At 34.1% G+C, this 27,348-nt stretch overlaps 1 protein-coding gene across 1 annotated transcript; it reads right to left on the bottom strand.

Annotated features, from left to right (window-relative positions):
• Positions 1-18,249: 18,249 nt before the first annotated feature.
• Positions 18,250-19,147, bottom strand: LOC139841580 (uncharacterized). Its single transcript, XM_071831794.1, has 2 exons — positions 19,120-19,147; positions 18,250-18,791 (listed from the first exon to the last, which is right to left on the bottom strand). Exons 1-2 carry the CDS (start codon positions 19,145-19,147, stop codon positions 18,250-18,252), a joined length of 570 nt encoding a protein of 189 aa, XP_071687895.1.
• Positions 19,148-27,348: the final 8,201 nt, after the last annotated feature.

Raw genomic sequence — 27,348 nt, 5'->3', positions numbered from 1 at the left:
CGAGTGGTTATAGCATTCACTTGCTCATTCCTAGCCGACACCTTGTTGTTGGGATTGGATTGCGTATTTGCTGGAAGAGTACCCGGTGGTCTCTCCGATAATGATTGAGCAATACGTCCTACATCCCGTTCCAAGTTCTGAATAGAAGCCTGCTAATTTCTAACTTGCTGTTTTGTCGATTCCCCATCTTGCCTCAAAGCAGTGATACTCTCATCTGTTTTCATAATAAAACCCCTTAGCAATTCTTCCAACGGAGGCATCTTATTTTCTGGCTGCTGAACTTGTGGCATAGGCTGCTGGAAATTCCTAGGTGGTGCTTGCGGATTTCCATTATTAAACCCAGGCGGCCTGTACGGATATACCTTCTGATTGCCCTGATAACCCTGATTACCTTGATAAACTTGATTACCACTCTGATAATTGTTACCACCCGTATTGCTCGCCTGATTGAAAAACTGTTTTCCACCTGGAAATTCATTAAGGGCAAAATCTCCCTTCTTAACATAACCCAGATAATTAGCCTGTTCCTCCATTGATGCTTGATCACAATCTTTAGTAAGATGCGGTCCTTGGCATAATTCACAACCCACCTTCATAGCTTGCATCTCTTTAGTCATCGATTCCATTTGTCTTTTAACAGTTGCTAGTTGTGCTCTAACCGATGCGAGCTCATCACTAGTTTCGGTACTAGCGACATGAGAAGAGCGAGAAACATCTAATTCTTGATGCCAATCATACGAATGCGTGGCAGTATCTGAGATGATTTCGTAAGCGTCATCCGGAGTCTTTTTCATCAAAGAACCACCTGCAGCAATATCAAGTTCTTTCCTCGTCGGCACATTAACACCTTTGTAGAAAATTTGGACCTTATTGAAGTTGTTCAACCCGTGTTGAGGACAATTACGTAACATTTTTCCGAATCGTGTCCAAGCATCATAAAGTGTCTCATGTGGCTTCTGAAGAAAGTGATTAATTTCGCTCTGCAGTTGAGCGGCCTTTGCAGCTGGAAAGAAACGTTGCAGAAACTTATCTTCCATTGTAGCCCAACTATCAATTTCACCTTCAGGCAATGAGTCTAACCAATCCTTGGCGTCATCTTTCAAAGACCAAGGAAAAACCCTCAAATAGATAACTGTTTTCGCTATATTTGCAATCTTAAACAAGTTGCAAATGCTTTTAAAGTTCTGAAGATGCTCGAATGCATCCTCTTTCGGTGTACCCCTGAACTGACATTGATGAGTTATCATATTAAGAATCTGTCCCTTGACTTCAAAATCTGTAGTGACTGGTGGTTGCCTGATGGCGTGTCCGTTACCAGCCCTTGTGGCTTTCATCAATGCTTCCATAGTCTGCCCTGCTGCTCCTTCAGCCATGTTAACTTCTTCCTTAATATACTCAAATTCCGAAATATAAAAAGGTAACTCAGCGAAATCCTCGGCGATTTCCTGTTCTTCTTTAGCTTTGCTGCGTGTGTAGTAAACTCTAGACGGTTCCAGAGATATTGGTACCTAACCTGCGATCACACCACAACAAAAACTGCGCGTAAATCCAAACAAAAATAATAAAATAGAAAAATAACTTTTGCAAGAATTGCTTCTCACAAAAGGATCGAATAATCAAAAGCTTAACCAAATTTCCAATAATTACACCGCTCCCCGGCAGCGGTGCCAAAAAGTTGATGTGTAATTTCGTACTCTATATTATTAGCTAAATACCTATCGATTATCACACAATACAGGCAACTATAACCAGTTCGTGTAGTAATTAAACAAGTATTTGACCAATTCGTTCCACAGAGAGCAGGTAATTGAAAACTTGAACTATTAATTATTCTAAGATTTAAAAGGGGGTTTTGTTGTAAAACTGATTAAACGCGAAAGTAAATTAAACTTAATTCAATAAGATGCAAAGGTATCCACTTAGCTACAATTCCCTAGGCTAGGATTGCTCGTTTAAACTCGTTAAGTAAACAATTACAAAGATGTGACACTGTATTTATCTGTTGATTCCTACAGTTTAAGACTAATAACCTAAGTATAAATGTCGTTAACCTAGAGTTACTAACCAATTCACAATGATATTACTCAAGATTATAATCTAACTTAGGTTGGTTTGGTGTCCCTTACAACCTCACAATTATTGCAACTAATTTCAAGTTCAACCACTATACGATTAATTTTATTATCGGTGTCCCTCATAAAATCTCACGTATTCCTAAATTATTGACGTTCAATAATCTAGTAAAAGCTATTAATCAATTTAACTGTCGTTAGTTAATCAATAACTTCCGTGATTTAACAATCAAAAAGCTTTAATAACAGTGGATCTTAGCTAGACATAAACTTGTGTAATTTTAATTAATTGTTATTAACCAAAAGATCGCAATCCATCACCTAGGTTCATGCATCTAAGTGAATACTAAATATTTAGCTACTCATGGTAAAGCAAAGAACAAGTAAATAATAAAAACAATTAAACATAATCATTGAATTGAATGAAGAACAAATTAATAAAAGTAATAAAAGTTAATACAAAGATTAAACTGACCAAAAATGATATTGTAGCTTAAACCCTTGTAAAATAATGAAGAAAGACAAAGAAATTCGTAACTAATGTTGCTGTGGAAGAAAATTCGTAAAATAAAACTGGATACCCTAAATTGGGGTAAAATTCGTCTATTTATAGAATCTGGAAAACAGCTGAAACCGACTCAGGTCGCGTTCCGCGACACACCATCGCAATCCGCGATAACCAGGACGTGACAAAGGTTGTTTAAACGCGATAAATTGGTCAGAACACCCTTTTTTCCATGTCGTGTTCTGATGCACTTTGTCACATATCACGATGACCAGAACGCGATCATCCTGAAGCGATGGAAACTGACTTTTTCACCCGAGACGCGTTTATCTTCAACTCTAACTCCGTTTTGGCTATATCTTCAATAAAAATCATTGTTAATGAGCCAACGTACCATAACTTGACACTTTCTTCATATTAAGCTCAAATAACTCGATATCTCCATCAAAGTCTTTAAAATATCAACAAATGGACCAGGATAACGCCCAAAATATATGTATGAAAATGGCGTTATCAGGGACATTAGGGGTACCCAACTAGCTCAGGGTAATATTTTAGAAATCATCCGATATGATCAAAGGGGCCAGGGAGCACAACTTGAGTGGGCACATCATCAAGCATATTTATACGCAGCTAACCCACAACATTACGCACCCTCAGTCTTTCCTTTATACACCCCATGGCAAGCATCCAGTGATCCTCTGCCTCCACCTTATGATCCCAACGCTGCTCTAGCTGCAAGTCAAGATGCCTATCGGCGTTTTTACGAGGAACAACGCCAAAATGAACAGCGGCAGCAACAACAACAGGAACAGGAAGATCAAGGAGGCCCTGTATGGCCATTTTTCTAGTTTTTAGTTTTTATTTTTTATTTTTTTATATTGTTTGTAAAAAATGATTTTTATGATGTGTTTTAAGTATTTACTTTTACTTTTATATATTTTATATATACAAAAACTTTTAGTGTGGGGTAAAATTTTTGTACTACTAAAGTACAACCCCATATTTTGTGTGATTAACATGTTTATTGACAGGTACTTACGATGATGAGATTCGACATAACGAAACACGAAAGTATTATTGTGATATGAGGATTGGATATGTTCATACAATAAGCATTTTACAATGTCCAATTACTTAACAAAGGAAGTTCCATATACTTTACACTTTTTGTCCTCTCAAATTTATACATTTAATCTGATTTTATGTAATGAGGGCATTACATAATCTTAAGTGTGGGGTAGGGAATATATAAATTCTCGATAACTTATAAATTGGAGGTTTTTATGAAAATTTTGAACATTTTTTAACAAATATATCTAGTCAATTTTTAAGGTAATTACGAGCAATTAAAGATTAGGTGTCAAAAACCGAAATTATTGTCTCCATACATTAAAAATATGTAAGTTTATTTGATTAAAACCTATAAAAGAAAACCAAGTATAACAGAATTTATAAACCCATATTTTAGGAACCATTTATCACATGTTTCTATGAAGTTTATTGCAGATATCATTGCTTTGGAATATATAAACCTGAATATCCCATTAAGGAAGTAAAGTCTTCCAAAATGACACACTTGCTAACTTATGTTAGAAGATGTAGTCCAGAACAGCTGTAGGTTGACGAAAAATCTTGAAAAGTCATCTCTATCATCGGCTGAAAATCCACCTCACCTCAGCATCAAACAGGGTTTTTGGTGGTCAGACTTATCCTAACCATGAGATGGATCTGTCTCGTACAATGGGGGGCACATTGCAAATTAGCATTTAAGACTAATGAATCTAATCCCCAGATGGATGATCTCCGTAAAGATCAACCGCATCTATGTTTGACCGCGGTCAACATACATATGCCTTAACAAATTAAGGTGTGCAAACTCATGGTTCACCAATGATATTTGGACACGATATAATTTTATTCTAAAACTTATGCTATTTTATGAATTATATTGTGTAAAACCATTTTTAGGACATTCAGTTTCAAGTTCCATGATACTTCAATCATGGGGGCAGATAGCTTGCTAATCACCGACTAAGACTACGGTTTTCAGTTACCCTCGATCGGAATTTGAGGTTAAAACCGGAAAACGTGTCTAGTGTAAAAACTAGCATGCCATTTTATAAAATCATAAAAACGTTTTCACAAGGTCCAATTTTCCCTAAGGATCCAAATTTTTGAAACCTTAATCACGAGTTTCAACTTTGTTTCTGTTGTCAGAATTTCATTTCGTGTGGTGTGCGTGTGATCCAATAAATATTGTGTAGTGTTTCCAATTTATTCCATATAGCGTGTTTTTTCATTTCGTGTGGAGTGTGTTGTGTGATCTAATATTCTATATGAAAAAAATATGTAATGTTTCGATTCTATTTAGAAGATGTAATTGCTTGAGGACAAGCAACGTTCAAGTGTGGGGTATTTTGATATTGCTTTAAACATACATATATTTCGACGCAATATCATTTATATTTCATCGGCTTTTACCGAAACGAAGACATTCAAATGCATAATTCACGAGAAAAACGGCAAAAGTAAACGCGAGCTTGAAGTTTGAAGAAATGATAATAAACGACGGGTTTTAACCAAATATATATCGAGATAACGTTTATCCGAAATAAAGTCCAAGATGATCGAAGAAAAAGAGTTCAAATGAAAGTTCCAAGTCAATACACGTCAACACTGGGTGAACAAAGATCAAACATAAAATAAATAAATAAATGACGTTTATTCTTACGCGGATCGCGTACAGAAGTACGCGGAACGCGTACTGTTCTTACTCTTACGCGGATCGCGTGAAGCCTTACGCGAAACGCGTAATGTCGAGACCAGATTCAGATTCAATTTCACATGGGACGGTTGCTTTTTGAGTATAGTATTACTACTTTTTCAGCTTTACAGATACACAAGAATATTACAGTTCAAGGGCACTTTTGATCAACTCTTCAACTCTCAGATAAATATAATACGGAGTACTAGTGCAAGGGATATACGACACAGAGTACACCACATCAAACAACACACATACAGAAAAATATAGAGAGAGTAGAGCAGAGAGAATTTATTTTATTTCCTTCAAGTATTCGTACCATTTTATTGTTCCATATTAATTTCCAAGGTTAAATTTTTAGGATAGTTTCAATATTAAGGGTGTATTATTTGTGATTAAGGGTATTATTGTGCGAGTAAAAAAAAAGGTGTTGTTATTGTAATTTTCTACCGTTTGAAGTAAATGAAAGTGAAGATTTTCGTAAGTATATTCTATTAAAATTATCGTTATCAATTTTTATCGTTGTTATTATGTTTGTATGTTTATATTTTTATGTTTACCCTAGTATAATGAGTAGCTAAATTTCCCTAATGTTTGCTTAGATGTAGAGCCCCTAGTGAAATGGATTGTTATCATTTGTAAAAATTAAAATGTAACTTAAGTATTTTTAATATTGAGCCTAATTAAAAGAACCATTATTATGTACTTGGACATTTAACCCTTGTCACTTAATTTATCAGATTCAAATAACGAAAGTTATTTTTATTTATTTAAATTAAGCTTCAACATTAAAAGTGATTTAGACGAACTTATGAATAATTTATTAACACTAAATTAGAAATAAAGTTCGGTGGTTTGGGTAATATCATTAGGTATATAATAGTGAAATTGTAAAAAGGGAAACCGTTATGATTTAGGTTTTGGCGAAAGTTAAAACTGGGTTGGGTCTCAATTTAAATACTTGGGAAATAGTAACTATCTAAATAAGATCCGATGAAAATTAGACTTAATTTAGCTAGTTGAAACTTCATTTATTCGAAAGAAAAAACATAAAGTTTTATACTAAACATTTTAATAGAGCTTAAACTTAAAACAATCCATGGATCTAGAGGTGAAACATTTAAGTGAACACTCCTATTTATATATTGAAAATAATTATTATTATTGTTTTTACGTATTATTATTCAGCTAAAAATTAAAATTATATCTCAAATAAACTTTAGTTTATACGTACTGTTTTGTCACATCAAACATAACATACGCGGATCGCGTATAAATTCACACGAACCGCGTATTTTCAAAAGTATACGCGGAACGCGTATATACGTACACGAAACGCGTACGTGTAACACCAGTACTGTTACGAATTTGTTCAAAATAATAAGTTTTAATTAAATCTTTTATTATTACTTTTAAAGTATTTAATTTATAATTAGTATAATTATTATAATTATCTTTAACTCAATTTTAATTTAATTAAAACTTATTATTTAGTTAATTTAAATAAATTTGTATTATATTTTATTGCTCAAAACAAAATTCTAATCATTTAGTTTTATTACAAGTTATTGTTTTATTAATTACCATTTACGAATAAAATATTTCTATCACAAATAGTATAGTTTCATATTAATTCACTTTTAAGTTAATAATTATAAATCATGTAATCTTGTAATTTTAATTAATAAGTAGTTCAATTAAATTAAGATTAAGTTATATTTTATTATTATTTTGTTAAATATAGATTCCTAATCCAAAACCCCCTTTTAAATAAGTTTAACTTCAAAGACTATTAAAAACCATTAACACTCCATCTCCATGTGAAACGAATCGGATTTACCTATAAAACTAAACTACGCGGATATGACTAGTTGCCTATATATGTGTGAAATCAACCTGAATTCATTAAAATACCATATATACAATAAATCAATTCGTGTAACAAAACAACTCAAATTCGTTCATAAAAAAGGTACTGTTTCAACGCATCACTATTTGAGTTTAGTACACGTTGGATTTCGTGTATTGTACATGTTGGTTGCATGTATGTTAAAACAGGGGTACTTATTATATATACGTTAAAGTTTAGTTACCAGGGTGCTCAATTTCATAGAATCTTTTGATAAACGTTTCGGATGAAACAACTGAAATCTTGTGATCCACCTTTATATACAGAATATGTGCAACATTAAAACTATGAACTCACCAACCTTTGTGTTGACACTTTTAAGCATGTTTATTCTCAAGTTTCTAGAAGTCTTCCGCTGTTTGCTTATACGTTATACAAGATATGTGCATGGAGTCATACATGCTTTATTCGAGAAAACTTTGCATTCACAAAATCATCACCATATATCTTATTTTGACTACATTGTCAACGGATGTATTATGGTAAACTATTATATACGGTGATTGTTTATACGTAGAAATCATCAGACGTCGAAAACCTTTGATTTATATATTCATTTATGGTGTACCTTTTCAAAAGAATGCAATGTTTACAAAACGTATCATATAGAGGTCAAAACCTCACTATGAAATCAATGAATGATGTATTCGTCCAAGTGGATTTGGACGGGTCATCACAGTTGGCATCAGAGCTTGAGGTCATAGGGAACCAGAATTTGCATTAGTGTGTTTAACTGGTAATTGTTAGGATACATTAGTGAGTCTGGACTATGACCGTATCTGTTTTTACCGAGTTTTGCTTATTATTTCATGTCAGAAAATACCTGCTTATCATTCCTAAGTCTAGACATGTCTTACTGCATTTACTGCATAGATAGTGTATCGACAAAATTAATATCTTAGCATATCTGTTACTGTAAACTTTTCCTGACATCTTCCGAAAATTTCTCCGTAATTTACGGGATTTTGGTATTATATATACATATGTAAATTATGTGTTGAAGAATACCAATCTAAGTTCTATAATCTATTTCATATCAAAAATCATCTCCCTAATTATACAAGATGGATCCCGTATCTAGTTCAAATTCCTTAAACTTCGATAGCTATTCCGATATGGATATTCACCTGAACTCCGAAAATAGCGTAACCGGAATGGATCAACCAATTAGACATCACCTATTCTGGATGAATTGGGGATGGGTTCGTAATCTACTTAATCATTGGAGACAAGAAGAAGGTGATCCCTTCCATCCACCACATTCACCTCTTGGAGAAGAACCTGAAGCACTTAGCGGCGAACGTGTTCGTAATACCATTTTCTCTCTCATTTCCAGAGTATCTTGTCACGATATTATACTATTTCAAATTCTAGATCTTATTCATCCGCTCTTCCGAACTGACAATCACCCTGGTGTAATAGAAGAAGTCAACGAGCTTCGCGCTCGAGTAGTGGCTTTGGAGGATATGGTGCAAAGGTTACAAGCACCAGTATCATCACCGGCATCAACAGTACCACCATTATCTACACCAACAGTACCATTACCACCACCAACAACAACATCCGCATCCCACACCTCAACACCACAATCTGTACCTCGAACATCAGCGTCATACACACCGTAGATAACAAGGAGTACCAACAACAAACGATGAAGTATTAATTCATAACTTCATTGAAGAAATATTCTACGGCGATTATGTAATATCTAAAGTTTTAGAGATTATATATTCTAGTCCTAATCGAAAACCAGATGAGATTAATATTATGTTAACTCATTAAATATATGATTACATCTAAAGAAAATATGTATGTAGGTATATTTTCATAAAGATTTTAATTAAAAATTCTTTTGTACAAACTGTTAATGGTGAGAATATTTTAACTGGTAGGTAATACCCGAGAGATATATAAATTCACAATTAATATGTTACATTCTTCGATTCTGATTCAACAAATCATCAACTATACTCACTACTTTCACAACGAGATATATTCTTTCATAGAAATTAAAACAACCATACTCATTCAAATTCAATTACATATTCTGATTTTAACATATCAGAATCCAAGTCGAGATATAATCGATATCATCATTCTTAGATTCCTACATCTTTCAAAGTTATACTTTAACTTCAAAACTGTGCTAGAACACCACTTTTATTCATAAAACCCAGAAAAATATTTGTATCATTCAAAATTCTAGAACAGCATATGTATCTTGACAATTACAATCTTCATGCAAACCCTTCAAACTTTTAAAAACACATCGGATTTGTAGCGACCCGAACTTTTCCATGTTTATATATATATTAAATGAAATTGTTATTTACATGATTAAGTGTTTCCAACATGTTAAGCAATCAAACTTGTTAAGACTTGATTAATTGAAATAGGTTTCATATAGAAAATTGACCACCCAAGTTGACCGGTGATTCACGAATGTTAAAACTTGTAAAAACTATATGATGACATATATATGGATATATATATATATATATATATATATATATATATATATATATATATATATATATATATATATATATATATATATATATATATATATATATATATATAGTTAACATGATATTATGATAAGTAAACATATCATTAAGTATATTAACAATGAACTACATATGTAAAAGCAAGACTACTAACTTAATGATTTTGAAACGAGACATATATGTAACGATTATCGTTGTAACGACATTTAATGTATATATATCATATTAAGAGATATTCATACATCATATTATCATGATAATATATTAATTTAAAATCTCATTTGATATTATAAACATTGGGTTAACAACATTTAACAAGATCGTTAACCTAAAGGTTTCAAAACAACACTTACATGTAACGACTAACGATGACTTAACGACTCGGTTAAAATGTATATACATGTAGTGTTTTAATATGTATTCATACACTTTTGAAAGACTTCAATAAACTTATAAAAATACTTCTACTTAACAAAAATGCTTACAATTACATCCTCGTTCAGTTTCATCAACAATTCTACTCGTATGCACCCGTATTCGTACTCGTACAATACACAGCTTTTAGATGTATGTACTATTGATATATACACTCCAATGATCAGCTCTTAGCAGCCCATGTGAATTACCTAACACATGTGGGAACCATCATTTGGCAACTAGCATGAAATATCTCATAAAATTACAAAAATATGAGTAATCATTCAAGACTTATTTACATGAAAACAAAATTACATATCCTTTATATCTAATCCATACACCAACGACCAAAAACACCTACAAAAACTTTCATTCTTCAATTTTATTCATCTAATTGATCTCTCTCAAGTTCTATCTTCAAGTTCTAAGTGTTCTTCATAAATTCTACAAGTTCTAGTTTCATAAAATCAAGAATACTTCCAAGTTTGCTAGCTTACTTCCAATCTTGTAGAGTGATCATCCAACCTCAAGAAATCTTTATTATTTACAGTAATATATCTTTCTAATACAAGGTAATACTCATATTCAAACTTTGATTCAATTTCTATAACTATAACAATCTTATTTCAAGTGGAAATCTTACTTGAACTTGTTTTTCGTGTCATGATTCTGCTTCAAGAACTTTCAAGCCATCCAAGGATCCTTTAAAGCTAGATCCATTTTTCTCATTTCCAGTAGCTTTATCCAGAAAACTTGAGGAAGTAATGATGTTCATAACATCATTCGATTCATACATATAAAGCTATCTTATTCGAAGGTTTAAACTTGTAATCACTAGAACATAGTTTAGTTAATTCTAAACTTGTTCACAAACAAAAGTTAATCCTTCTAACTTGACTTTTAAAATCAACTAAACACATGTTCTATATCTATATGATATGCTAACTTAATGATTTAAAACCTGGAAACACGAAGAACACTGTAAAACCGGACATACGCCGTCGTAGTAACACCGCGGGCTGTTTTGGGTTAGTTAATTAAAAACTATGATAAACTTTGATTTAAAAGTGGTTCTTCTGGAAAAATGATTTTTCTTATGAACATGAAACTATATCCAAAAATCATGGTTAAACTCAAAGTGGACGTTTGTTTTCTAAAATGGTCATCTAGACGTCGTTCTTTCGACTGAAATGACTACCTTTACAAAAATGACTTGTAACTTATATTTTTGACTATAAACCTATAATTTTTCTATTTAGATTCATAAAATAGAGTTCAATATGAAACCATAGCAATTTGATTCACTCAAAACGGATTTAAAATGAAGAAGTTATGGGTAAAACAAGATTTGATAATTTTTCTTGTTGTAGCAACGTGAAAATTGGTAACAAATCTATATTAATCATATCCTAGCTAACTTATATTGTATTATACATGTATTCTAATATATTATGTAATCTTGGGATACCATAGACACGTATGCAAATGTTTTGACATATCATATCGACCCATGTGTATATATTATTTGGAACAACCATAGACAATCTATATGCAGTAATGTGGGAGTTAGCTATACAGGGTTGAGGTTGATTCCAAATATATATATACTTTGAGTTGTGATCTAGCCTGAGACGTGTATACACTGGGTCATGGATTGATTCAAGATAATATATATCAATTTTTTCTGTACATCTAACTTTGGACAACTAGTTGTAAGTTACTAACGAGGACAGCTGACTTAATGAACTTAAAACATCAACATGTATTAAAAGTGTTGTAAATATATTTTGAACATACTTTGATATATATGTACATATTTGTTATAGGTTCGTGAATCGACCAGTGGCCCAGTCTTACTTCCCGACGAAGTAAAAATTTGTGAAAGTGAGTTATAGTCCCACTTTTAAAATCTAATATTTTTGGGATGAGAATACATGCAGGTTTTATAAATAATTTACAAAATAGACACAAGTACGTGAAACTACATTCTATAGTTGAATTATCGAAATCGAATATGCCCCTTTTTATTAAGTCTGGTAATCTAAGAATTAGGGAACAGACACCCTAATTGACGCGAATCCTAAAGATAGATCTATTGGGCCTAACAAACCCCATCCAAAGTACCGGATGCTTTAGTACTTCGAAATTTATATCATATCCGAAGGGTGTCCCGGAATGATGGGGATATTCTTATATATGCATCTTGTTAATGCCGGTTACCAGGTGTTCACCATATGAATGATTTTTATCTCTATGTATGGGATGTGTATTGAAATATGAAATCTTGTGGTCTATTGTTACGATTTGATATATATATAGGTTAAACCTATAACTCAACAACATTTTTGTTGACGTTTAAATCATGTTTATTCTCAGGTGAATACTAAGAGCTTCCGCTGTTGCATACTAAAATAAGGACAAGATTTGGAGTCCATGTTTGTATGATATTGTGTAAAAACTGCATTCAAGAAACTTATTTCGATGTAACATATTTGTATTGTAAACTATTACGTAATGGTCGTGTGTAAACAGGATATTTTAGATTATCATTATTTGATAATCTACGTAAAGCTTTTTAAACCTTTATTTATGAAATAAAGGTTATGATTTGTTTTAAAAATGAATGCAGTCTTTGAAAAACGTCTCATATAGAGGTCAAAACCTCGCAACGAAATCAATTAATATGGAACGTTTTTAATCAATAAGAATGGGACATTTCAGGATTGATAACCGACGATCTGGTTATGATAACTTTGAATGCTGATGAAGCATCAAAAACTGTAAACGACCTTAACAACCAAAAGTTTGATGACAAAGAATAGTGTGTTGGCAAAGCTCAGAAAAAGAGAAGGTCTGGAACTGAAAAACGGATTGAGCAAACCATGAAGGAGGCTGTGGAAAAATCACAAAGACTAAACCTGCCTTCAAAGAATCCAAATGATTCAGTATCTGCTGAAGTCATTAACGAATACCTTGCTCCTAACTCTAAACCTTTACGGACAAATCTTCTTTATCATCTTTAGATATTAGAAATTCTAAGATATCATCATATCTTTCATTATAAATATCCTCGATATTTCTGAAGATATTTCTGAAAACCTTTGAGTTTAAAATATGAATGTTTTGAAGAAGTGTTGGGAACTGAAGCATGAGTTAGTATAATATAATGACACTTGATCAACATGATTATATTACAGTAAGTCATGCTGAGTTTCTAAATGGAACGTGATGGTTCATAGACCATATCGTCATCATATGCCATGTTACACGACTCTTACATTCTACCTCATCTCCAAACATATTAAGAACATATCTTCTTGATAGTTCTATTTTTCCGGATATTCTGGTAATTTGACAAGTCAAGATCGTTTCATTACAATTTCCTTCTTAGAACATTAATAATGTTCATTCCGAAATTAATATCTACGTATTCTGAACCATTATTCGCTTGACTTGAAGTCGGGAAGAAGAAAACAAAAGCATGAAGCTCCGAAATGGAAATGGGAGTATAAATCGTAGCAAATAGAAGAGAGCATTAACTACGAACGACAATAATTATAGAAGACAGAAGCAGGGATTTCGAAATATAAAGGAAGATATAAAGCCCAACGACAATCCAGAAATTATAAACCATATATATCGATGCATAAAGCAATATAAAGACACGGGAGAACTAAAAACACTATAAAACCAAGAGTATAGTAGAAGTAAATAGATTCTTCCGGCGACAGATGAAAAAGAAGGATGACAGATATGAAAGTTATGAGTATATCAAGAATTAGAACCGGATGGAGCATATTTTAAAATATGTATTGAGGGAGAAAGAATAGAAGGTATGAGCTGTGGAAATAAGGAAACAAAGAAGGTGGATTTATAGTAAAATATCCGACAGAGCAATCAAAACAGCTGATCGCATTTAAAGCGGATCCTAATTTCCTTGATTACCGATGAATCAAATCTTATTACAAGGATTTTCTCCAAATCCCTTGAACTCTGGAAATCAATCCTATCTACGTCAAAAGATATGAGGAATCTACACTTACCCATTTCACTCTTTATTGATAGCTTCACTCGTACTCTTCACATAAATGAATTGTTTTATCCAAATTACTCGCTGATGATAAAACTCTAATTTTCAGCTTGTATGCGTCATGAAAACATACTTATTGTCATCCATGACCATCCCAACCAAATTTCGGGACGAAATTTTTGACCAAATTTAAACTTTATCTTTAAATGATTTAATGTTTCCGGCACGATAAGCAAAGTCTGTAATACTGAAATATAATTATTTTTGAAAAACTAAAATATAATATTATTAAATAAATATTTCAATCCTATATAATATGTACAAAATTATATTTTTCTTTGAGAATATATATATATATATATATATATATATATATATATATATATATATATTTGTAAAGTGATTGAATATAATAATAACTAGATGCAAAACGTTTTGATTTAAATTATCATATGTAAATATAACAAGACGTCGATTTATAGAAGCAAATGACCAAAACATTCAAATGTATAAGTTACATTTCATGGAGTATAATTATTGGTGAAATAAATCTAATTATTGATAAATGTACGTGTCGCGAAACGTAAAGTACAAGTTTTCGAAGTGTATGAAAATGCGTTCGAAAAACCGGAACCAGTACTTAAGTCGAGGGTCAACGTACAACACATCGGTATAAAAATTACAAATCAACTATGCACGAGAATATAATATAATATTTAATTAATTCTAAAGATTAAATATATTATTTATTAAATAATATATATAATATTACATACATATTATGTCAACAGCGTGAATTTAGGAATGATTAGCTGTATGAAGGTCTCATGCGATCGCATGAGTCCTCTTCACAACTCTCATGCGATCGCATGAGGGGGTAGGTGAGGCCAAGTTCTTTAAAAGGCGAACGAATTCAGTTTTGTGATTCATTTTTTTCATCCATCTATCCACTGATACTCCATATATCTTTATTATTTATATTATTATTATTATTATTATTATTATTATTATTATTATTATTATTATTATTATTATTATTAAGATTAATATTATTATTAATCTTATTATTATTAGAAGTACTAGTATTATTATAATTAGTATTATACATAAAATATTACGACGAGGTCATGAGCGAGTTATTTCAAACGGGTTTTTTGAGCGGGATAGAGCTAAGGAAACTATGAGTTATAGCTATGGAGGCTATGGGTAATGTTCGTGGGTATTGTTCGCAAGTCAAACTTAGTGTTTATCATCTCCGTTGCGTCTACGTACTTTTCTACAATATTGAATCACAATATTGATGCGTGAGCATTCACATCTTATCTTTTATATATTAATAGTGTATCCATGTCTAGTGCTCGAGTATATATGTTTATGCATGCTTGTATGTTTTAATTTTCGTCATTAGATAGTTTTGATGAATTATGAATTTGATACATATGCTACTGAGATAAGGTATATGATATGCATGTTTTTGGAAAGCTGGTGAAAAATTATTAACTTTTCATTTAGAAATCGCGTGATTTCGATGAACGGATTAAAAGATATGGTCAACTGAATTATGGTTAACGTTAATTGAAATTGTGTTTGAAACTGTAAATTAATATTTAAACAACTTGTCTATGAGATTGATAAATTGGATTTTCAAATATTACTAATCGAGTAAATGAATTTTTATATAAAGCACGTCTCGTTTTGTTGAACAATTGTCAAAGTTGACTGTCTTATCATGTTTTAAAGCTTTATAAACACTATAATCTAATTTTACAAGTATTGAAAAGCTATGTGAAATAATATAATATTTTCTATTGCCATGATAATTCAAATATAATATAACTCCTGAAATAAATAATATTGTGAGTTTGATAAACTATAAATTCGTTCAATTATCAAGACTTATACTATGATAATAAACATGTATAGATTTAAAGAACATATTGGGTCAGGTTGACTTTTGAGATAACTTTTGTTAACTTTTGCATGTCGGTCTCGAGCATTAGGATTGTAATACACTATGACCCAACCTAACTTGTTAGACATATATTGACCAACATATGTTTTCTAGGTTGAGATCTACGGTTATTTTGCGTTTCGAGTTTCGGTCACATTTCGATGAATGACCTTATGTGCTGCTAAGGTGAGTTTATAGATCCCTTTTTAAATGCTTTTGAAATCTATATTTTTGGGCTGAGAATACATGCACTTTATTTTAAACGCAATGGATACAAGTACATACTAAATTCTACACTGAGTTTGAACCGAAAATCCCTTAGCTTTGGTAACTAGTAACTGTCGGTTATAAGAACTGGTGGGCGCGAGTAGTTGTATATGGATCCATAGGGCTTGACATCCCCGTCTGTTCCAGGTATAGAAACCCTAGCCTGAACTCTAAAACAGACGTATGCTATTTGATTTTAGTACACGTTGGATTTCGTGTATTGTACATGTTGGTTGCATGTATGTTAAAACGGGGGTACTTATTATATATACGTTAAAGTTTAGTTACCAGGGTGCTCAATTTCGTAGAATCTTTTGATAAACGTTTCGGATGAAACAACTGAAATCTTGTGATCCACCTTTATATACAGAATATGTGCAACATTAAAACTATGAACTCACCAACCTTTGTGTTGACACTTTTAAGCATTTTTATTCTCAGGTTTCTAGAAGTCTTCCGCTGTTTGCTTATACGTTATACAAGATATGTGCATGGAGTCATACATGCTTTATTCGAGAAAACTTTGCATTCACAAAATTATCACCATGTATCTTATTTTGACTACATTGTCAACGGATGTATTATGGTAAACTATTATATACGGTGATTGTTTATACGTAGAAATCATCAGACGTCGAAAACCTTTGATTTATATATTCATTTATGGTGTACCTTTTCAAAAGAATGCAATGTTTACAAAACGTATCATATAGAGGTCAAAACCTCACTATGAAATCAATGAATGATGTATTCGTCCAAGTGGATTTGGATGGGTCATCACACCCGAGGTGGATGTTGTTTGTCCATTTTGGGTAGCGATTTTTTGGTAGTGAAGGATGGGCCTTGCAGTTCGGAGGTTTCGCATCCCTATATTATATTTTTGTTTTCGTTTAAAGCAGGGTATGCGTCTTATCGCTGCGGGCGAAGATTGCATACTCTCCTTAGTGTAGGGCAACATTCCAGCCAAGCCACCCTATTATTATTAGCATATATTAGTTTTTATTTTGTATAAGTCACGCCATTATGCTAAGCGTTAGACTTTATATCTTTTACTCCAAATGTAATTGATAGTTTTAAATATTATAATCGAATATATTTGTTTGTTATGTGCATTTATACTATTGTATTTTGTGAATTCATTATGGCGGATATAACGATTCTTTACAGTTCTTATGCATATCATAACTTGTTTTAGAATAAATGTCATGATTTCATGACGGGAGCGACCCCTCAATCTTATCATGATCTTTTTATTCTTACGCTAACAATCCAATGTTATAAAGAAGCAAACCAATGCTTGTATGTTTATACTCAAGACTTTTATAAAAAAATTTATAAGTGTGTACGCATATGCAATCCAATGCAATTTATCCGTATTTAAGACAAACCAATGTCTATATTCAAGAGTCTTCCGGCCACACCAATGTCCGGGTATTTTTAAACAAGTAAACCAAACTTGTATTTTATAGTCTAGACTGTGCAAGTCTCCGTCTTGCGTGGTGTACAAGCTTTTGAAACAATCCAATGTTTTACTGCTGTCACCATTAAAAATAGTATTAGTAACCAAACTAAACTATGCAACTTGAGACTCAGAGTGTGTCCATGTGCAGCTTAGGGGCATGCAATCAACAAATGTAAAAATACACACGTTATTGGCTTAAACTGAATAACTCAATTTATTTCAAACATCTTTTGATCAGCACTTAGTTGTCATGTTTACAATGAAAAATAGAAAATTACATAATAAAAATTCAAACAGTTGTTTGGGGTGATCAATCCCTCTGTTGTTTTTCATATGTAGCACAGTTTGAGTGTTTGTGCATGTCAGGTGCACTTTATTGTTTTTCCATCTAAATTTACTAACCGATACGCCCCTGCATCGCTTACACCAATAACCTTGTATGGTCCTTCCCATTTTGGTCCAAGTTTACCCGTATCTTCCGCTCTGCTTGCTTCATTTTTTTGCCACACCAAATCATCCAACTGGAAAGATAATGGTTGTATGCGTTTATTATAGTAGCTTGCAATTCTTTGCTTGTTGATTGCTTCTTTTATTGCCGCCATTTCCCTGCGCTCTTCAACCAAATTGAGATTTTCACGCAGTTCTTCGCTATTGCTACTTTCATCAAAGGAGGCTATGCGCATGGTAGCCACATTTATCTCCGCAGGTATTACTGCCTCGGATTCGTACACCAAGCTGAAAGGTGTTTCATTAGTTGCACCCTTTGAGGTCGTGCAGTGTGCCCATAACACGTTTGGTAGTTTATCTATCCAACCCTTTCGGCAAAGCCCAAGTCTCGCTTTGATACCTAATACGATATCTCGATTTGTTACTTCATATTGGCCATTTGCCTGAGGGTGTGCAACTGATGTGAATGTTTGCTTTATATTCAGTTATTGGCACTAGTCACTGAATGGGTTCCCTTCAAATTGTGTACCATTGTCGCTCACAATTTCATTTGGTATTCAGAGCCGACAAACAATGTTTTCCCATACAAAATTGCGGACTTGTTTGCCCAAAATTGTTTTAAGCGGTTTGGCCTCTACCCACTTTGTGAAGTAATCTATGGCTACGACCAAAAACTTTACGCCTCCTGGTCCTGTGGGGAATGGTCCCACTATATCGATTGCCCATTTGCAGAATGGCCATGGAGACTTGACTGGTATCATTGGATGTCGTGGAGCTTTGCTTACCGGTGCATGCAGCTGACATGACCGACATTTGCGTACTATTTCCGCGGCATCTCTGTACATTGACGTCCAATAGTATCCAAGCCGCATTATCTTGGATGCCACCGTTTTATGTCCTAAATGCAAAGTGCACATTCCTGTGACAACCCGGAAATTTTTGACCAAATTTAAACTTTATCTTTAAATGATTTAATGTTTTCGACACGATAAGCAAAGTCTGTAATGTTGAGTCACGAAAGTTTTGAAACTATATTCATGTAATCAATTATTCTTTGACTGTTCTCAAAGATTCACGAACAATATATATATAACTTAATGTGCATATATATATATATATATATATGATTTCAAGTTATTTAGTAAACGATAGTAACATTCGATTATTGATTCGATTGATATTTATATAAGTTAACTAAAACATTTAAGATGAACTAGTAAAACACTAATTTGTTACAGTATTTTCAAGTTGCTACAGTACCCGAAAAGCTACAGTGTTTTCAACAATCACTATTTGCTACAGTAAAAAACTTTGCTACAGTACTTTGCTACAGTAAAACACTATTTCAAAATAAAAATATATATATGCGTATGTATATACTATGAGACGATGATTTATAGAAGCAAATAACCAAAACACTTAATTGATTAAAGCTACACTTCGAGTGACATAGTTTATCAATGATTAAGTTTAATTTTTGATAAAGGTACACGTCGCGTAATGGAAAGTACTAGTTTTCTAAGCATACAAAAATGCATTCGAGAAACCGGAACCGGGACATAAGTCGAGTGACAACGTACGAGTCATCGGACCAAAAATTATAAGTCAACTATGCACGTGAATTTAATATAATATATAATTAATTATATAAATTAAATATATTATATATATTATATAATAATATGTCGACAGGCTAAACAACAAACGATCATGAGCTGGAAATAGGGGTCATGCGATCGCATGGTTTCCCCTCACATTTCCCATGCGATCGCATGGTGTGAGTTGGTGGCTCAAGTCTATAAAATTCGACGTTTTGGTTCATTTGTTGCACACTTCCTCTGATCTTATATTACACCGTAATTATTTATTTATTTTATTATTAATTATTATTATTAATCCTAATATTATTAGTAGTATTAGTATTAATATTATTAGTATTATACATAAAATACTACGACGAAGTCAAGAGCGTGTCACTTTCAAAATGGGTTTTCAAGCGGGATAGAGCTAAGGAAACTATGGATTATAATTATGGAGGTTATGGGTAATGTTCGCGGGTATTATTTGCAAGTCAAACCTAGTGTTTATCATCTCTGTTGCGTCTACGTACCTTCCTGCTATATTGAATCACAATATTGATATGTGAGCATTCATATCTTATCTTTTATATATTAATAGTGTATCCATGGCTAGTGCTCGAGTATATATGTTTATGCATGCTTGTATGTTAAATTTCGTCGTTAAACAGTTTATGATGAATCACGAATTAAATACATAAATTACTGATAAAAGATATATGATATGCATGTTTTTGAAAAGCTGGCGAAAAATCAATAACTTTTCATTTAGAAATCGCGTAATTTCGATGAACGAATTTAAAGATATGGTCAACTGAATTATGATTGACATTAATTGAATTGCTTTTGAATATGCAATTGATATTTAAACAACTTGTTTATAAGATTGATAAATTGGATTTTCAAATATTACTAATCGAGTAAATGAATTTCTATATAAGGCACGTCTCGTCTTGTTGAGTAATTGTCAAAATTGATTGTTTATTATATTTTAAAGCCTTATAAAAACTATAGTTTAATTTTACAAGAATTGGGAAACTATGTGAAATGTTAGAATGTTTCGATTACCATGATCATTCAACAATAGTATTGAGTCAGATTGACTTTTTGAAACGACTTTTGATAACTTTTGTATGTCGGTCTCGAGCATTAGGATTGTGACACACTATGACCTGACCTAGCTTGATAGACATTTATTGACCAACATATGTTCTCTAGGTTGAGATCTACGGTTATTTGGTATTCCGAGTTTCGGTCACGTTTCGGTGAATGACTTTATGTGCTGCTAAGGTGAGTTTCATTTGCTCCCTTTTTAATTGCTTTTGCAATCTATATTTTTGGGCTGAGAATACATGCACTTTATTTTAAACGCAATGGATACAAGTACATACTAAATTCTACACTGACTTTGAACCGAAAATCCCTTAGTTTTGGTAATAGTAACTGCCGATTATAAGAACTGGTGGGCGCGAGTAGGTATATATGGATCCATAGGGCTTGACATCCCCGTCTGTTCCAGGTATAGAAACCCTAGCCTGAACTATAAAACAGACGTATACTATTTGAGTTTAGTACACGTTGAATTGCGTGTATTGTACATGTTGATTGCATGTATGTTAAAACAGGGGTACTTATTATAACGTTAAAGTTTAGTTACCAGGGTGCTCAATCTTGTAGAATATTTTGATAAACGTTTCTGGATGAAACAACTGAAATCTTGTGATCCACCTTTATATACAGTTTATGCACAATATTAAAACTATGAACTCACCAACCTTTGTGTTGACACTTTTAAGCATGTTTATTCTCAGGTCCCTAGAAATCTTCCGCTGTTTGCTTATACGTTATACAAGCTATGTGCATGGAGTCATACATGTTTTATTCGAGAAAACTTTTCATTCACAACGGATGTAGTATTGTAAACTATTGTTTACAGTGATTATCTATAAGTAGAAATCATCATATGTCGAAAACCTAAGATTTATATATTCATTTATGGTGTGCTTTTTCAAAAGAATGCAATGTTTACAAAACGTATCATATAGAGGTCAAAACCTCACTATGAAATAAATGAATAATGTACCGCGTCAATAGCGATTTTGACGGGTCATCACAATTCCCTCATGCACTTCTCGGATAATTGATTCTGCTTGAGTTGGATTAAGACACCGCAAATGATGTCCCAAGAAATATTTTCTATATAGAACTCCTTTGTCTAGCAAATACATTGGTGCTTTCATTTTAATTTTTCTTGCCTCTATTAAATCTATTGGCAATGTTCCGGTGTTCAAAAATTTCACTATCGGTGTCATCCAACTTGGCTCATCTTCTTCGACTGCGGCAGATACGCAGTCTGTGTCAATGGATTTGACTTTCACTTCTTTCACCCAAATTTCTTTTTGAAATGACTGAACGTTAAGGCAGCCAACTTACTAAGCGCATCTGCCTTTTTGTTCAACGTTCTTGAATCCTGCATTATCTGTAATATATCGAAGTCTACCGCAAGTTCTTGCACCAGTTTCAGATATTTTTGCATTGATTCATCATGTGCTTCGAATATTCCGTTGAATTGATTTACAACTAACTGTGAATCAACATATACTGATAACTCTTTTACTTCCAAGTATTTTGCTACTCGCATTCCAGATAGTAATGCTTCATACTCAGCTTCATTATTTGTTACAGGGAAGTTAAAACGCAGCGCGAAGGTATATTCCACTCCTTCTGGACTTTTTAGGACTATACCCGCCCCTGTGCCTTCTGGACCACAGGCCCCGTCTGTATGCATCTCCCACAACTACTCGGGTGGAGGTGGTATTTCTTTTGACTCGTGCGAGATTTCAATACAACGGCTGTTTCAGCCAGATAATCTGCTAAGACTTTCCCTTTCACCGCACTTCTTGGTGAGAAACTTATCTCGTGCTCACCTAATTCAATAGCCCATTTGGCCATGCGACCAGAATTTTCTGGTTTGTATAGCACCTGCTCAACAATTGTTAGCGAATGTAAATTTGCGAGAATTTGTTCAAGCAATTTTAGGCTTGTACTAATATTTTTTTTTTCATACCTGCTTTATTGGTTGATCCGTTAAGACCATTATTGGATGCGCTTGGAAATATCTCCTTAAGCGTCTGGCCGTATGCACAAGCGCATAGACGAGTTTTTCAATTGCAGATTAATTTAATTCGCATCATGTTAAGGCTTTACTAACAAAATATATAGGCATTTGTACCTGTTCGCATAGCATAATACATATAATTTTAAATGACTATTGAATAAGAAATAACTAAGTTTTAGTTTGAAGTGCGTACCTGCCCCCTGTTTGCTATCAACACTGAACTTATTGCTTCTTTTGATGCCGCTAAGTAAAGTATTAATGTTTCTCCTGCAACGGGCGCAATCATCGTTGGCAATTCCTTTAACAACTTTTTCATCTCTTGAAAAGCAACTTCCGCTTCCTCTTTCCATTTGAAATCCGTTTTCTTTAAACAATTTTTTAGCGTCCCAAAAAAGGTGCGGATTTTGATAAGAATCTCATTAACGCGGCCAACTTACCCGTCAAACTTTGCACCTCCTTCTTACTTCTAGGTGATGGCATACTTTTGATGGCTTCTATTTTCTTTGGATTTGCGCATATTTCGCGTTCAGTGATTATATGGCCTAGAAATTTCCCTTCTTCTTCTTCTCCAAAGCTACATTTTGACGGATTGAGCTTCATGTTTATCTTTCTTAATGACGCAAACGTTTCTAATATATCATCCAATAAACCTTACTCTGTAGTGCTTTTTATCACCAAATCATCCACATATGCTTCTAAATTTCTGCCAATTTGACTTTTAAAAGCCTCATCTATTACGCGTTGGTATGTTGCCCCGGCATTCTTCAAACCAAATGGCATCTTTGTATAACAATAAATGCCTTGGCTGGTGTGGAGAGCAGTTTTGTCTTCATCTTCCGCGGCCATCTGTATTTGATGGTATCCTTTGTACGCATCCAAAAAACATTTATACCTGAAACCAGCTAGCGATTCAACTTTCCAGTCTATTTCTGGTAACGGATAGTTATCCTTAGGACAAGCCTTATTAATATCTGTGAAGTCGACGCACATGCGTCAAGATCCATCTGGCTTTTTCACCAGTACCGGGTTTGCTACCCAAGTTTGATACCGCACTTCTCGCAATATGTTTGCTTTAACCAATTTGTCGACTTCTGCCTTTAACCATTCGCTTCTTTCTGGTTCCATACCGCGTTTCTTTTGGCGTACTGGCGTTAGACTTTTGGGTTTGCATTAAGCTTACGTTCAGCTACTTCCCTTGGCACGCTGGTCATATCTGCTTCTTTCCATGCAAAGACGACTGTGTTAAAAGCTAATATGTTACAGAGTTTAAACTTTGTTTCATCAGACAATCCTCCGCCGATCTTATTTTTTGGTCCGGATACCGCGGATTTGCGATAATCATGTAGCTCCACAACTGCTCTTCTTCACTTGGCTGTTTTTCTGATTGTTCTACAGCTGCAACACTTGCGTCTTGTGTTTCTGATTTTATTGTCGCGATTCCTAATGGAGTTGGGAATTTTATATGACCATGCACCGTGGAAGTAATGGCCGCCAACTTTTACAATGTTGTGCGTCCTAAGAGCGCATTGTATTTTGATTAAGATCTTACTACAATAAATTCTACTGTTGTACTTCTTACTAATTCCTTATTATCATCATCTACTAGCTCCAATTCCAGCTCGGTGATCCCAATTGGCCATGTGGACTCGCCAGAAAATCTTGATAGTGCGGTGCTGGGAGCTATTAGTTTTGCCCGAACCGTTTCAGGCAGCAACCGGAAACAGCGTTCGTACATTATATCGACGCCGCAACCAGTATCTATGTGCAATCGTTTTATAATGTACCCGCAGCTTTTAACGCGCCCTTTAATAGTGATGGCGCATCTGATGGTTCTTGCGCAATTGACGGGAATAAGATGGGAGTGTTTTCCCATTCCTCTGACAATTCTATTTTGCGTAGCTGATTTGCTCGTCCGCTAATGACCATATTGATAGTTTTCTCTATTTTCCTTCCATCATTCTTTCTTTGCTATGGATATTCTTTTTCTCATTTTGGCTTCTCACTTGATGCTTTTCCGCCCTTCTTCAAGTGTTACAATCTTCCTCTTTTGAGTTCAGCAACTACCTTTTCTATTGGATGCCGACATTCATTGGTTTCATGACCATAATCATCATGTAAATCACAAAATTTGCTTTTGTCTCTATTCCCATATTTTGACAAAGGTATCGGGGGATCAAAACATTTGCATACTGCCTCCGTAACCAATATTTCTTTTGGTGTTTTTGTGAAGTCTTTTATCAATGCAACATTATCAGCGTGGTTATTTTTATACCTTTGGCTTCCTCCCCCTTATTATTGTTAAACTTGCGGTATTTATCATTATTTTAATTACCGCCTCTGGACGGCCCATTACTACTATAACGCTTGCCAGATTCTGAAGTTCTTCCTTGTGCCCGATAATAATCGTCATCAATATCCATATTTGAAGAGGTATTTTCACAATTTTTCTTTATGTCCTCTTGTGTACGCATGTAATCATGCGTTTCTTTTATAGCTTCTGCGAAAGTTTCCGGCACTCTTCTGTGCAACCGCTGCCACAAAGAGAGATGTCTGTCTGTATCTATGCAACGTATAAAGCCAGACACCTTCTGACTTTCTGGGAGATCTTGTATTTTGGCCACTTCCTTGGTGTACCTGTCTATGACTTCCCCCAAACTTTCTTTTGGTTTTTGTTTGATGTCATGGCATTCGACGTGCGTTCTTTTGCGGGCGCGCATATTGTGGAAATTTAACAGGAATCTTGAACGCAAATCCACAAAGCCTGTAATGCTTTGGGATGGCAAATTGTTGAACTATTCCCTTGCTACCTCCTGCAGCACTATTGGTAGCATGTGACATGCTACTGCGTCACCCCAGCTGTGCGTTCTTGCGGTTCCTTCAAATTTTTGCAAGAAATTTTCTGGATCTGGCAATCCATTGTAACTTCCCAATGTTAAGGGTAACACAGGTGTTACTATAAAAGGATGATTTGCAATATGCGGCACAAATTTTTCTGTCGTAGGAGCTAACTCGAGACTTTGTTTAGCTTTTTGCCCTTGCATTACCGCGAACCAGTTATTCATAAACTCTTGTACTCGTGCTGGTTCATTAAAAGCTGGTGCCAGATGCGGCGGCGCAACTTGCTGCAACTGAGATATAAAGCTGTTGGATTGAGTCGGGACATATTGCGTCCTACTGTATTGATTGCTTATAGCATTAAAAATTGGTTGCGAAGACGCATATGCTGTTGACCCTTGTTGTGGTGTCAGTGTGATATATGAACCGTCTGGGTTTCTCAGGGCCATCTGTCTGATTCTTTCTTGAGCATTCTCGGTTGTAACTCTCTCGATCGAAGTTTCGGGCTCGATCGAAGTGATTATTGGTATGTTGCCTACACAGGTAGTTTTAACTTTATAACCTGGCAGGATGGTTTCGCTTGGAGAACCAAAGCTCAAGTTTTTTGGTGGTAGGTCTTCAAATGGTTTGAAGTTAGTTCCCGTTTCTAACACGCTTCCATCAGGAGAGTGCCACCAATTCTTAGATGGTTCTTTTGAAACAGTTTCTGCTGCAGATGGTCCAGTTTCGACATTTAATGTCGATGGAGGCTTGGATGTGCCTTTGACTGGCGCAGGCAACGTCGGTGGTGTGTTCATAACAGTCGTTGTAGGTGTTTGAAACCCTGGACTTACTAGAGAGTCCGATCGCCCCTGATTTTGGCATGCTTGTTTCCTCCACCCATACTTGCTGACAATTTTAAAAACCTGAAAGTGACCGATTAATTAAACAAAAAAGTTTTATGGAAAAAAGACATAATGAATCATACACATGTAACAACCCAAACCAAATTGCAAACGAACCCGCTTAAATATAACAAATAATTTTTTTTTTGCTGGAACAGCACATGGCGCGGCGCGCCATATGGCCGCGCGGCGCGTCAAACTGGTCTGTCCAAAAAGTCATGATACACGAAAAAGATCGGCCACTTTCCGACATAATTAGACAAAACGCTTTTAACCACATATTCAAACATGTAAAACTAACACAAATCAACCATAAAAATAAGTTTTACAAGGTGGGGCCCACATCGGCCGTTTTACGAGTTTCATACAAAAGTTTGAGTTTCGACCACATTAAGTTTAAATACCAAACGATACTACGAGCATGGTGTTTGGGGTTAAACTACCCAAGCCTCGGTCAAACTCCAAAAGCTAACACATCTAAAAAGCGTCCAACAACAACAAAGCGGGATCTCTAATCCAAGATAATGCCCTTACCCTTGTCCACAACCGAACCTATAAAAAGGTAAACAACGAGAGGGTAAGCAAAGCTTAGTGAATGCA

This window comes from Rutidosis leptorrhynchoides, chromosome 4, assembly GCF_046630445.1.
Source record: "Rutidosis leptorrhynchoides isolate AG116_Rl617_1_P2 chromosome 4, CSIRO_AGI_Rlap_v1, whole genome shotgun sequence".
Classification (NCBI taxonomy): Eukaryota; Viridiplantae; Streptophyta; class Magnoliopsida; order Asterales; family Asteraceae; genus Rutidosis; species Rutidosis leptorrhynchoides.
Note: the sequence above shows the minus strand (reverse complement) of the source record. Positions and strands in the feature narration are given on the sequence as shown.

Bases quoted from the DNA above. Each gene is read 5' to 3' on its own strand.
- LOC139841580 (XM_071831794.1), bottom strand. From the start codon at position 19,147: ATGTCGGTCATGTCAGCTGCATGCACCG. The intron at 18,792-19,119 runs GTAAGCAAAGCT...CATTCACATCAG, and splicing joins CATGTCAGCTGCATGCACCG to TTGCACACCCTCAGGCAAAT.